Source organism: Paramormyrops kingsleyae, chromosome 13 (genome assembly GCF_048594095.1).
Source record: "Paramormyrops kingsleyae isolate MSU_618 chromosome 13, PKINGS_0.4, whole genome shotgun sequence".
In the NCBI taxonomy this organism is placed as follows: domain Eukaryota; kingdom Metazoa; phylum Chordata; class Actinopteri; order Osteoglossiformes; family Mormyridae; genus Paramormyrops; species Paramormyrops kingsleyae.
In genome coordinates this window covers 17,213,230-17,225,893 of record NC_132809.1, presented here as the reverse complement: position 1 = coordinate 17,225,893, position 12,664 = coordinate 17,213,230, and the positions used below count along the sequence as shown (strand labels likewise).

Here is a 12,664-nt window from a genome sequence, read left to right as displayed (position 1 = left end):
GTGCCTGCATGCTGCTCTGTTTACGTGACGGTGTCTGCATGCTGCTCTGTTTACGTGACGGTGTCTGCATGCTGCTCTGTTTACGTGACGGTATCTGCATGCTGCTCTGTTTACGTGACGGTGTCTGCATGTTGCTGTTTACGTGACGGTGTCTGCATGCTGCTCTGTTTACGTGACGGTGTCTGCATGCTGCTGTTTACGTGACGGTGTCTGCATGCTGCTCTGTTTACGTGACGGTGTCTGCATGCTGCTGTTTACGTGACGGTGTCTGCATGCTGCTGTTTACGTGACAGTGTCTGCATGCTGCTCTGTTTATGTGATGTCTTCTTTGTACTTGTTCTTGCATCATTTGATAGTGGGAAAATGGCAGAGACATTGCAGATCGGCATGCTGGGTAAAAAGTGGATTTCAAATAATACAGACAGATTAACTTGTTCACATTAATATGGATTTTTAGGGTTTCAAAATATTTTATTGTGTCCTGACAACTGCAAAGGCTCCAGTTCTGGTTTGTAGACAAGGTTTCTGATGTATCTGGACATTTTTTGAGAATTTTAATGTCAGGCGCATGAAGGGCAAGTTCCGCAGCTCCTCCTTTTGACGGACATCTCAAAGGGAGTCAGAAACAAGTCTTATATTTGTAGGGTCTAAGGAACATAAGACTCTGCCATCTTCCTGGCACCTTGGAGCTGTGATGGAGAGGTAGATCAGTAGGCAGTGAAAGAACAGATTGGCAGGAGGACAGCGCTTGCTGAGATGAGGCCCTGGCTCCACACCTCCTCTATTCACCTGACAGCTACAGCTGTGCAGGTTCCTCGAGCCTATGTTACAGTTCCCTACAGAGATGCCATGCCTTTGGCACGCTTGAAGGCTTCTGAAGGAGGAGCTATCCCTGCATCTAGGGCATGAAGGCTCTGCCAAACACCAATTTTAGGGTCTATGGTTCTGTCAGTGACTGTGCAACGAAACGGATGAACAACTGGCAGAATGCATGCTGGTACAGTACGGCGTGGATTCATTTCTGCTGCCTCTCCTGCACTGCAAAGAAACCCATCAGAAGGGCTAATTAACTACTGAGATGTTCTGAACCTCCCGATTGTCTGAAACCACTTTGGAAGTAGAGAAGGGAACAGCGGTGAGAATGGGCAGCACTCTGAGAGCAGTAAGCGATATATAATTCAGCCGTACGCTTCCCACGGATGTGCTTTCTACCAGCAGCTGGCTTTCCAACAGGAGCAGAGGCACTGCTGCTTCTTAATGTCGAGGCCCAGCAGTGGCCTTTTAAGCTGAAGATTTGAGGCACGTCCTTAAAAAGACGTCACTTACAACACTGCAATTTGAAGCATGAGGCGTAAGATCTGTGGAGTCAGATCCTGGCTGCTTTATCGGTAAGATATTATATATGGGTGGGAAAATGTTGCTTTAATACACTTTAATAAATGTCTCTAGGTAAAAAATATCCTTCAACTACAACATTCATCATAGATTTACTTGTTGTTTCTGTCATATACCTCTGGGACGTCCTATTAAAATGCTTAATACGGTCACCAAACTAAAAGATTTTTGTTTTGCACTCTTATGGCTGGGCGATACAGACCAAAAACCGAAAACCATGTCTCGATATTTTTGCGGCAGAATAGAAATATATGATATATATCTTGGTACTTTCTATGAGGTGGGCTAAATGTTCACTTTTAAGTCAAACACCAAACACTTATATTAAAACCAAGTGTGGTCACTAAGTAACTATGGTTCCTTGCTTCCCCGTGAGATGTTAACTGAATGTTGTGATTTTAGCTGTAAAGTCTGGGATTCTATGTTACATCATACCAAAGTACTTGCATTGTCTACAAATGGGGAGGAATATTGTAGGTCTGTATTCGGTCATACTCTTCTCGCATTTGGGTATCAAAATACTACATATTATGACATTGAAATTAGCGCTAAAGCATTAACTTTGACAGGCCTAATTTTAAATGAAATAAAAACAAAAACATATTGATATAAATGGTATTGACTCATCCTATACCTTGTTTGAAAATACAACAAAATTTTGATATACACTAGTGGCCAAAATTGTGGAAACACTTCCAATTTTTAGAGATTGCAGGACTTTACTCCAGTTACTCCTGTAACTTGTTTAATCAACCAATGTATGATATTTGTAACATTCTTTGATTGTTTTTGAACATTACCACCGGTGTAATTTTTAAAGTGTAATGCCAAAAATGCTAGGTGTTTCTACAATTTTAGTCAACAGTGTACTGCCTGGTCCTATCCAATCTATTTTGATACAGAAAATGTATTTGATGAATTATTTGAATTATAGGCAAATATGAAATATAGCTGCTCACGTCATTGCCTGGTAGATGGACTCGACTCCGAAGCGCATGGCAAACTCGTCGACGATTTCCTGGGAAATGTCATCGAAGTAAACCTTCCATGCTTCATCGCCCCTGACCTCGGGGATCTTCACTGCCCCGCTGTTCTGCACTTCCGTCAGGTGATGGAAAAGGTTCTGGAAAGCAAAGTTCACAAAAGGAGGTGCTCAACTGCAACACGGAATTAGCTAACAATTCCAGAGTCCCGTTGCCCTTGAGCGGTATGACCTTGCTTAGAGACAATTCTCCCTAGGCCTTGTTAAAACGAGAGAGGACGTGTTGACAGGGTTTCCCAGACGCACACGCTCTGCATCTCAGCACTCCTCCGTCTCCTCCTCCTCTAGGGTGCTAGATGATACATTAGCTTTTATTATAAAATCTGAGGCTCAGAGTGTAAGACTGAAGGGCCTCCACATATTACTGCAGAGACGGGAGACCGGCAGGAGAGCTACTGTTACATTCCTGAAGATGGATGGATGTCCAGTCACAATGAGCAGAAGCAGTAGATTATGTTAAACTGTGCATATGGGAGAGAATAACCTTCTGCGTAAATAAACGAAACAACGGAAGCTAACTTAGCGATAGCAAATTAGTGTGACTAGAGAATAAAAACTCCAGGTAAAGCTTGAAGAGCCTCGGTGTCCTAAACAATCCTCTGGTCCATAAATGATGACTTGTGCCCTTCATGGGTACCTCATGCAGACAGGTGTACTGGCCATGTGGTGGAGCTGCTTTCTCCTGCCCTTCCATCTCCACGTTGATCTTCAGCCTGATGGCCCCAGACACCGCAGACTTGTCCGTCCTCTTTTCTGCAGGGTTAGTGCACAAGGGGTGCGCCGGTTAGCCAGTAAGCTAGCGTATGTACTGGCTATTTTACCCTTTAAAACAGCTCCTGCCTCTCCTTGTCTCTCACTTATTTGCAGGGTATCTTTGCTTATCACATTCACTCTGCTACCTAGTTCTTTATTAATATTTGCAGCTTCATTTCTGCTCAAACTTGACCATTTTCACAGACCGACACACAGCTACCCAAGTCCCCTGGATAGTGCCCTTCCTCTCTGCATTAAGTTTGAGTGTGACACAGAAATGTCTGGAAAAAATGAGGGACATTACTCTTTTCAGCTATAGCTAGCTATTGCTTTCCATTCAGCAGTCAAGGTCTGGCACTGGAGCCGGGCTATTTATTACGAAGGCTGCCGATAGCCCCGTTTGTTTGAGGGAATCACTTTCCGCTGTCAAATTAGCAGGACGGCAGCACAATAACTAGCGGCCCTTAAGCGGAATGCTGGACAGTCACGACTGACAAGCCAATTTGTCTAAATTGTATCTCTAACTCCAGTGGTCTTTGACCTGAAAATTGCATTCGCCATCCAGGTGACACATAATTCTTAACTACGCAGATGGAAGAGGAGAGCATGTCACATGGTCCCAGTGCCAAATGACAAAATGACAAGCGGGCAAGTAAACAGAATAAAATAAGATGTGTTCATTGCAGCAGACACATATGGCATTTTATAGTGGGTCACACACTGTTGTGATCATTATAATATTATGTAATATTTATCTGTAACTACTTTCAAAATGCCAGCAGGATTTATTTAAGCATACTATAATATTTATTGCATTTTATGATCATCGTGATGGCTTCACATATGGTGGATACCAAGGCAGTGGCCTGCAGTGTTGTTACCAGGCATGGTTACCAAAGCATATGTCTGCTAACGCACCCAGGTTATACCAAACATCCATCTCGCCGCTCAGTGTCCGGACTTCGATGATGGTCTGCCCGAGGAAGTCGTCCGACTCCTTTTTGAAGTGCTGCTTCACCCGGGACTTGATGTCATCGTCCTCATCCCACACCCTCACCTTTATCCTGTCTGTTGCATTGTGGCACTCGCTGGATTGAACAGAAGAGCAGAGGCCACATGGTCAATGTCCTTCTGCTGTTTAGCTACAATGATGGATATCATAGGTGGGGGCAGAGTGAATCTCAAAGTAGCAGCTATGTCACTCTGTTGCATGTTTTAGCATAGATCATGTGGAAACACCTTCCGGGCTCGATCACAGAATGTGTGCGTACAGGGGTAAGGGTAAGATTGTCAATCGACTATAGGTCCCTCCATTCATTCAGTTCTGAGATCGTGCTGTATCAATCCTGACCTTTAAGGGGTAATGACACATACTACTACATTCCACTTAAAGAATCTTCTATGAACAGCAAAGACTTCAGGAAAACTTGCGGAATGTTCTAACATTCTCTGACAATGGAAAAAAAAATTGAAAAAACAAAGAGACAGTGTCACTTACACCAGAGAATTCCATTTAGGGATAGCCTGGCCATGGGAACAAAATGGTCTTAAATATGCAGCCTGATTACCTGAATTGGGTAAATGACCAGGCAGGCCTTTCCTAATTTATTGGGTGTCATGTTGAGGCAGCATTTCTGTTGAATATTATCACTGAATGATTATTTCCTAAAAATGGCTTCCAATGGACCACGGAGTATGATTTGTAGGTTATTCATTCATTTATGCTGTAAATCTGTTAATCATCCAGCGGAAACAGCGACTAAACACACCAGCTGTGCTACTGTCCACGAACAGACACAAGGCTGATCTCCTTCTTCTTAGAAGATGTATGATATACACATGTGCTATGAAAAAACAGCAAATTCACTTTTTCATTCAGCTCTGTCAGGTAGTTTTAATGCCACATCACCCTTGCCCCCTACAATTTTGCGCAAGTTCCTGAATGTGGTCCCTTTCCCTTCCTTCATCCTACACCCTCCCCAGACCTCCTCCTGTCTCTGTGCTAACAGAACACAGCATGACTTAAGCTGAGGTGCCCACAGTGGAGAGGAGGGGAGTGAACGGACCCCACGAAGCTGGCACCTCTCTTACAGACAGCCGAACAAAACTAAATCACAACCCCATTAGTTATAGCGTAACGTAACTGTAACGGTACCGACACCCATGCAAAAATGTATGCAGAGTGTCGCACTGACCGAGGGTGGACAATGGAGTGTGACAGGCAGGGAAGGGGGTTGAAAATGGAGCCCAGGTTTCCGGGGGAGGGGAGGGGGGGGGGGGGCTGGTTACCGCCGTCCCTGCCTTCTTCAGTGTTGTAGTGGTTCATCACTACGTTCACAACATGTGACGCTTCCAATTTCGATAACACAGTGTCTCACAAACTGCTCTTCAACTAACTGCTAAATGTCATAAGTCTAGTTGAAATGTCTGAATTTCAAATGGTGGCGCAAAACTAGATATTTTCCATCCCTGTTCCCTGTAAGATTTAATATAATTTTAAATCAGCTGTGCAGTACAGAAAACAATATATTTCAAAAAGCATGACCAGCCAGGAAGAATTTGTTTAGTGTAAAATCTTGTATGTATTAAAAGATTTTAAAAATGTGTCAACTGCCTGCCAATTAATAAACAGCTAAACAAAAATATGGAGCAGATATCCTGCTTTGCAGAACCCCATAATCCTCCTGATTGCTCGCGTTTTCTTCTCAAAACTGCTGAGTTGTCACTGTTTATCATCAATGTGCAAAGCAGAACTGGGGAAGCACATTAACAGGGAAATTCAGTCACCGCGCTCCATCGCTGGGCATCTCGATGGTGCTATAACCATCCACAGAGCTGCCGCTGGTCACTTTGAGGCTTTCCCTGCCCGGTGTCCTGGAAGCGGCCAATAGTATTCGGCACCTGAGTCAACACAGGGCCACTCTTTCAACACTGGATTATCACCACTGCCGTTTGGCACAGGCTGCGGCAGGAATGAACTGGATCAGGATGCACCGTAAGCCTGTATATCTGACTGCTTCTTGCTGTCCATTTTATATCTTACCCATGGGTCTCCCCCCACATCCCAATGTGCAAAGAACACCCAGATAAAACTGATTTGGGGTTAAATTCTAGAGCCTGTCTAGAGGTAATGTGGCAGAGTCGTGAAAGCGGCCGTCGAATCACAGCAGTGAGACATGTGCCGGTCCTCCTGCACATCACCTCGCTCTGCGTGATCCGCCGCTTTCAGAAGGAAATCAGCTTGACAGGCAGCGGCTTGAAGGAGAGCCAGCCGCTTAAGTGGCGGAAAAGTCTGCCTCCTAAATTAAAGCCTCCCCCCCCCCCAGTCTCCCGAAGGATGGATATATCCGTCCAAAAGGCTGTGAGATGAATCCTACCACAGGGGAGGCTCGACAGCTGCCTCCCGGTCCCCAGAGCCTGTGGTGGCCTTACATTCTGCCATGCTCTCCAAAACAGCGACGCCTTGGCATCAGACTGCTGGCCAGACCTCAGGTGGCGATCAATGACCTCCTCAGGCATCTCAGCTGGCCTTTGCAACCCTCTCAAACATCCCCTGAAACATACCCCCCCACACACACACACATACAATGGAGCATATGTGAGAGGCCTGCGCCTTTCTGCGTGGGGGCTTCTGATTAATGAAGGAGATGTAACACAGAGGAGCCATTCGCAGAAAATAAGAAGAGAGAAATCATCGATGGGCCGGGGACGGGAGCTGGGGGGGGGGGGGCGCTTCTTTAAGGAAGATCGCTTAATTAATGGAGCCTTGCAGCTTTTGGCTGGACCTTCCGATTCACTGGTGAGGTTTTTTATCTGATGCAGAGATGGGGAAAGGGACTCCTCAATTCCCGTGCAATGGTACAGAAACGCGTTTGTCAGGTGGCCCATTGGTCCGCGTACTGCAGCACCCGGTGCTCAAACCTCCAAAAAGTTCAGATATATCTGAGGCTTCTGGCATCCAGACATATTTCAGATGCCTGCATGTGAAAATGATTGATAAAATGCTCCCCAACTGCCATGTAGCCATTGTCAAGTCTCACCTGTTATCACAGGTAATCGATTATGTCAGGGGTGGATAAATACCGATGTAATGATGATTTTGGCTGAATTTAACTGCCACAGGCCTTTGACAGGCCTCTCACAAAATCAGCTACGACTTTGATTGGCCACACGATGCTACAAAAACAGCATTTATAGAGGTCTATTTTCCTACTGGAAAAAGACAAATAGACACGGTTACCCATAAATCTCCAGGTATGACGGGACTCAGCTGTAACATCAGAGATTGGCCTCAATAACTTGGACACCTGCTCTTATAAAAGACAGAGTATTTTTCCTTTGTGGAGCTTTTAACCACATACAAGTGAAAGCGGGGCCAGGCCTGCCAGGCCACATTAACCTGACGTTTCCGTCGCTTAAACCCAAAGATGCGGAGCAAACAGCACTGACAGCCGTGCCACTGCAGCCAGCGGGCACTGCAATATCCAAATCGACCCATATTGTTTTTCAGCGCACGATTATTTTGGTCTTAATGAGACAATTCTGAAAACTTCAAAGCGGGCTTTGAGTGACAGTTGCCCCAATCACATCGCTCATTTGGAAATGTCAGGAGCTTTTTATGCAGATAATTATGAAGGGAGGGTAATTTAGTCGAAGGCTCCCCACTGATTTGACAGTAATGCTGCAAAATCATCGGTGACGGTTCTGTCAACATACTCACAAGGAAAACTTTTCGTCCCAGACGGGGTTGAGGTTCCCGAAGATGGTTTTGGTTCTGCGCTTGGTCTTTCCCACCTGGACGGTGACATACGGATCACTGGATCCGGTCTTATCCTTGGCTTGCAGGCCCTGGGCACACAGAACTGCCCGGAACAGAGCAGAAAGAGTGTCTGACATCAGAACAAAGCGCGGCGTGTAGAATGAAGAGCATGAGGAGGCACCACTGAGACAGAATGCACCATTTCCAATATACTTGTTTGAAGCATAACGTACAAGTTTGCAGGTATTGAATTGAGGGGCGACGTGTAAATAAATAATGATCCAAGGTGTGTGAAAACTCAATAAGGCCGGAGAAATAAGAATGGCTTCCCGTAGGCTGCCTCTCCTGCATACTGACGAGCTGGCGGGGCATCACAGATGGGCAGATGGAAGAGGACCAACTTGGCAATGCCTGCTACATTTAACCCCTGCCCGGGCAATCTCTGTTGCCATAGAAACCATATGAGGAGGGGTGCAGGTAAGCCTGAATGAATGCATAGTGTCAATGAGGCTGATCTCTGAGAAATGCTATGGTGAACTATGGGTTAGTCAGCACCCGGGGGTCCCGTTGATGGTACTGTCACCTTCAGCAGAACCTACTGGATTTTACTGGATTATATATTTGTGAGGATGCTCCGGGGCAGGTACTGTAACGATTGCTGACATCTTTTGCTGTTGGAGAGTCAGTAATCAGATCGTTACTCTGGACTAGGGCTCTCAAACATATTGACCAAAGGTGCACATCATGGGAACATAACGCAAAGACTGGCGGGGGGAGGGGGGCTATGATGAGTTATGTGCCTGCGAAGTTCTACATTGTATTTTTGCACTTCAGACCTTGAGCCTTTTCACGTTAACCATTTTGATTCATAAGGTGCATTATCGACTGGGTCTGGACTAACTTGCCATATTGGTCCGCATCCGGAGAGTGCTTGCTCTAGAAGTATGTAACCTCACATTTATTGTACATCTGCTGAACGGGCACAGGACTCTCACAGGACTTTATGATAGAGAAGAAAACAAAATAGTGGAATGAATCCGGGCCAGACGAGCATGGGTTGTACCTGTGATGGTGATTCTGGCCGACCACTTAGAGGTGCCCTCCAGAACAGCCTGCTTGGCGGCTTTCAGGTGAGTAGCAAAGTCTTCCTTGGAGATGTGGAAGACCTCCTGGATGAGCTGGAACACCTCTGGCCGGTTCTTCTCTCTGATCTTCATCCTCTCCTTCATGGCCATGATGATGTTCTGGGTTTTGTCTTCTGCTCCATGCTTGGAGCTCTTCTCCACAGCTCCTGTAGAACAGACAGCCCTGTGTAGGCTCACCGCGTCCGTCGAGGGCGGAACGGGGCCAAGACAACGTGCTCTCAAAACAATTTTAGGAAGAAAATATTGAGTGCAAGGCAGTAATGGGATTCGTGATGAGAAACATAGGAGTAAAGGCCCAGGCCCGGCTTCCTGGGAGCGACTAGAAACAGAGACAGGAGCACGACACCAGCACATTTTCAGGCTCTGCCACTGTGAAGCGTAACAGACCTGCGGATTGAGATGAAACAGCAGCCGTTCACCATGACCGCTTGTGATTCACGTGCATCCTTCCCTGTGCGTCTCAGCTACATGTGGTGGGCTTGTAGCGCCACAAGGGATGCCAAGCATCGTAACTTCGAATTTCTGAAAGACCTGGACGTCTTCCAGAACCTTCAAGTTGTGAAGTTGAGGGAGATCTGGTGGCTCACAACCACAATACAAATGGATGCCATTAAGCCTGTGTGTGTGTGTGTGTGTGTGTGTGTCAGGGCCCCCACATGCCTCCCGAGGACCCTCCACTCACTCTGCAGACAGTCGGCATTGAGCAGGTCCTGGCATTTCTCGTGGCACTTGACCCCGCACTCGGAGCAGCGCATGCCCTGGCGCGCGATGCCCCACAATAGGCCCTCACACTCGTGGCAGTACGTGGGCGCCGTCGCCGTCCACACCTCGAAGTTGTGTGGGGTGGTGGACGAAATCGGGTAGACGAGGGCCTGCAGAGTCTTCCGGAAGACGTGTAGCTTCTGTAATGAGACAGGTTGCCTTTGTGAGGACACCGAGGGCGGGGGAAGCTGAGAAATGGGGCATGTTAGCTGAGATATATAAATAATAGTTACCAGCTTGATATTTAAAACTGATTACATTACATTAAATAAGAATCAGCATAGTGGAAAAGTAGCAGTCGGTGCCACAAACCTAAAAGCCCTAATATGATATAATATCATATAATAAGATGAATTTATGAAGGTATCAGTGGGCAGTTGAACTCCAATGACATGCTAACATGTTCCATACCTGGAGAGAATGTGTGCTATGCTGTTCGCCTGTCTCACACCTTAATCATATTTGCACAGACATGGTTACCATCAATTTACTGTAACACTCAGATTATAAAGCTTATTTATATGTAGAGACTTGCTAAAGGACCCTCGAGCTGACGCAGGCCATATCGCCACCATCACACGCCCCCGATGAGTCCCAGTACTTAGCGAGCCGAGAATGTAACAGAGAGATGCTGTGATTCCATCTGCTGTTTGTTTCATTTCAGTCGCAACATGCAGATCCTCCCAGATTGGGTGTTTGTGTGTGTGTGTGTGTGTGTGTGTGTGTGCTCTGTTTCTGAATGGATAAACAACAACACTGCGTTTCTTTGGAAGGGAAGTGAGAGTCTCGCTGGAGCCAAGCTGCAGGAGAGCAAATCGCGCCTTGCTGCCCCGTGAGACGTCCAGCCATGCAGGGAGGGGGGCGCTGGGTGACGGGGGGGATGGGGGCGGTGCCGCGGTCGACGCCTATGCATTTACGCTAAGCAGATGTCAGCGCACCGTCCACACACGCCTCCGAATCTTGGCGGCTTGCTGTGGTGTGAAACTCTCTCCAGAAGATGCAAGAGCTGGAGCCAGAGAATCAGTGCGAGACAAGATGAGCCCATGACCACACCCTGCCCACTAAGGGCCCACTTCACTCACCAGGTCTGTACTTTCTGCGGTGGACTAGTCTAAACCCAGTCTGATATCAACATTCCATCCTTCTGGGCTCAAATACTCTGTAAAAGTGAATGAAATCGCTGCTTGGCATTGATGCTCCAATGTGTTTGGCCAAATTTTTGACTTGGATGGCTGTGAAAAGGATTTGTTTGAATATATGATACATTTTAGTCATGCTGATGGACTGCAATGTGGAAGCGAGGATCAGGGACAGGATGCGGGTTCAGCAGTGCAGCTTTAACGCTCAGGCTCACCCTGGCTGAGGCCTAGGAAAGGGGCCTCAGCTAGACAGGGGTCTCAACTAGAAAGGGGCCTCAGCTAGACAGGGGCCTCAGCTAGACAGGGGTCTCAGCTAGACAGGGGCCTCAGCTAGACAGGAGTCTCAGCTAGACAGGGGCCTCAGCTAGACAGGAGTCTCAGCTAGACAGGGGTCTCAGCTAGAAAGGGGTCTCAGCTAGACAGGGGCCTCAGCTAGACAGGGGTCTCAGCTAGACAGGAACCTCTGCTAGCATTGTTTCCTGGAGTTGCCACCTATGCTTCATTTTACAGGATGATCCTGTAAAAAAATGTTGTGTCCCATTTTTATCCAATACAGGATATATTTTGTCCTGTATTTTCTCGTCTAGACCAAAATACAATTAAATATTTTACCGTCGCTCCCTCATTGACAACATTTTAATGTAGAAATTGATAGGGTGCCCCCTAAGAACTGGAGCAGGCCGGGGGCCTCTGACCATGTGACTCCCTGTTAGGTGCCATTGGTGATCAGGTCATGACAACGGACTCCTTTGCCATTTGGGTGAACGGGTTAGCCTCATTAATAATCCTTACGCTGACCGAATCAGTCAGCCGGCTGTGATATTTCAGTGTCCTGGTGTTGTACCCCAGGACTGACACAAAATGTAACAACATAACAATATTGTGCAGGATACACGATTAATGTCAGGGTGTGGATCACTATTGAGCACTATTGAACATTTTCTGATGGAAATCCTGGGGAAACAGCTGCCACGGGTTACTAAGTAAATCCACCTTCTACAGACATGCCGGCTTCTTGCAGAAAACCACAGTCCTGTCGTGCAACATATTGCCATTATGTTCACTGTTTATTTTATTGGTAACACTTTATTTGATGTGGCACAAATACTTAGTAGTAACTTAGTTACTACTGAATTACAAATCATGAACAAATATAGTTGCTACTTGAGATGCATCAAGATTCATTAATGATGAACAAATACAGATCAGTATTTCACTTGTGTTATTAGTTACTAGTTCCTTCAGTAGTTCACAAAGATATACAGAGTTAACAGATATAGGAACACATATATTAACTGCTTGATTTAAAACATGCATCACAATTCATTAATGATGAATAAACATGAGATCAGTATTAATCAGTGGTAAATTCACACAAAAAAGAGCATTACTTGGGTCCCCTTGAGTAAAGTGTTGTCATTTTATTATTAAATATTTCATATGAATTATTTTAATATTTTATATTTAATATAGCTTTTGAGTGATGAATAATTGGTTGCTGTTAATGGAAGATATGTGATACAAATGTGAGTTATGCTTTTGTTCACAATGATGTTGTTATTCTTTAACTTCCCTCTATTCCAAATAAACGGATCCTCACTGACCCAGCGGGTGACTTTAGCTTTTAATGAGCATAGCTGTATATTTCTATATTTTCTATCCTTCTCAG

General features: G+C 45.9%; 1 protein-coding gene across 3 annotated transcripts in view; it reads right to left on the bottom strand.

Annotated features, from left to right (window-relative positions):
- Positions 1-12,664, bottom strand: part of LOC111846757 (protein unc-13 homolog C-like) — an 85,228-nt gene that overhangs the window by 54,525 nt on the left and 18,039 nt on the right. For all 3 annotated transcript variants that reach the window (XM_023817301.2, XM_023817304.2, XM_023817302.2), the window contains exons 7-12: positions 9,777-9,996; positions 9,013-9,240; positions 7,911-8,052; positions 4,109-4,278; positions 3,075-3,190; positions 2,355-2,518 (exon numbers count right to left, since the gene is read on the bottom strand). In XM_023817301.2, the coding sequence (XP_023673069.2) occupies positions 2,355-2,518; positions 3,075-3,190; positions 4,109-4,278; positions 7,911-8,052; positions 9,013-9,240; positions 9,777-9,996 (1,040 nt within the window). The remainder of the gene's footprint in view (positions 1-2,354; positions 2,519-3,074; positions 3,191-4,108; positions 4,279-7,910; positions 8,053-9,012; positions 9,241-9,776; positions 9,997-12,664) is intronic.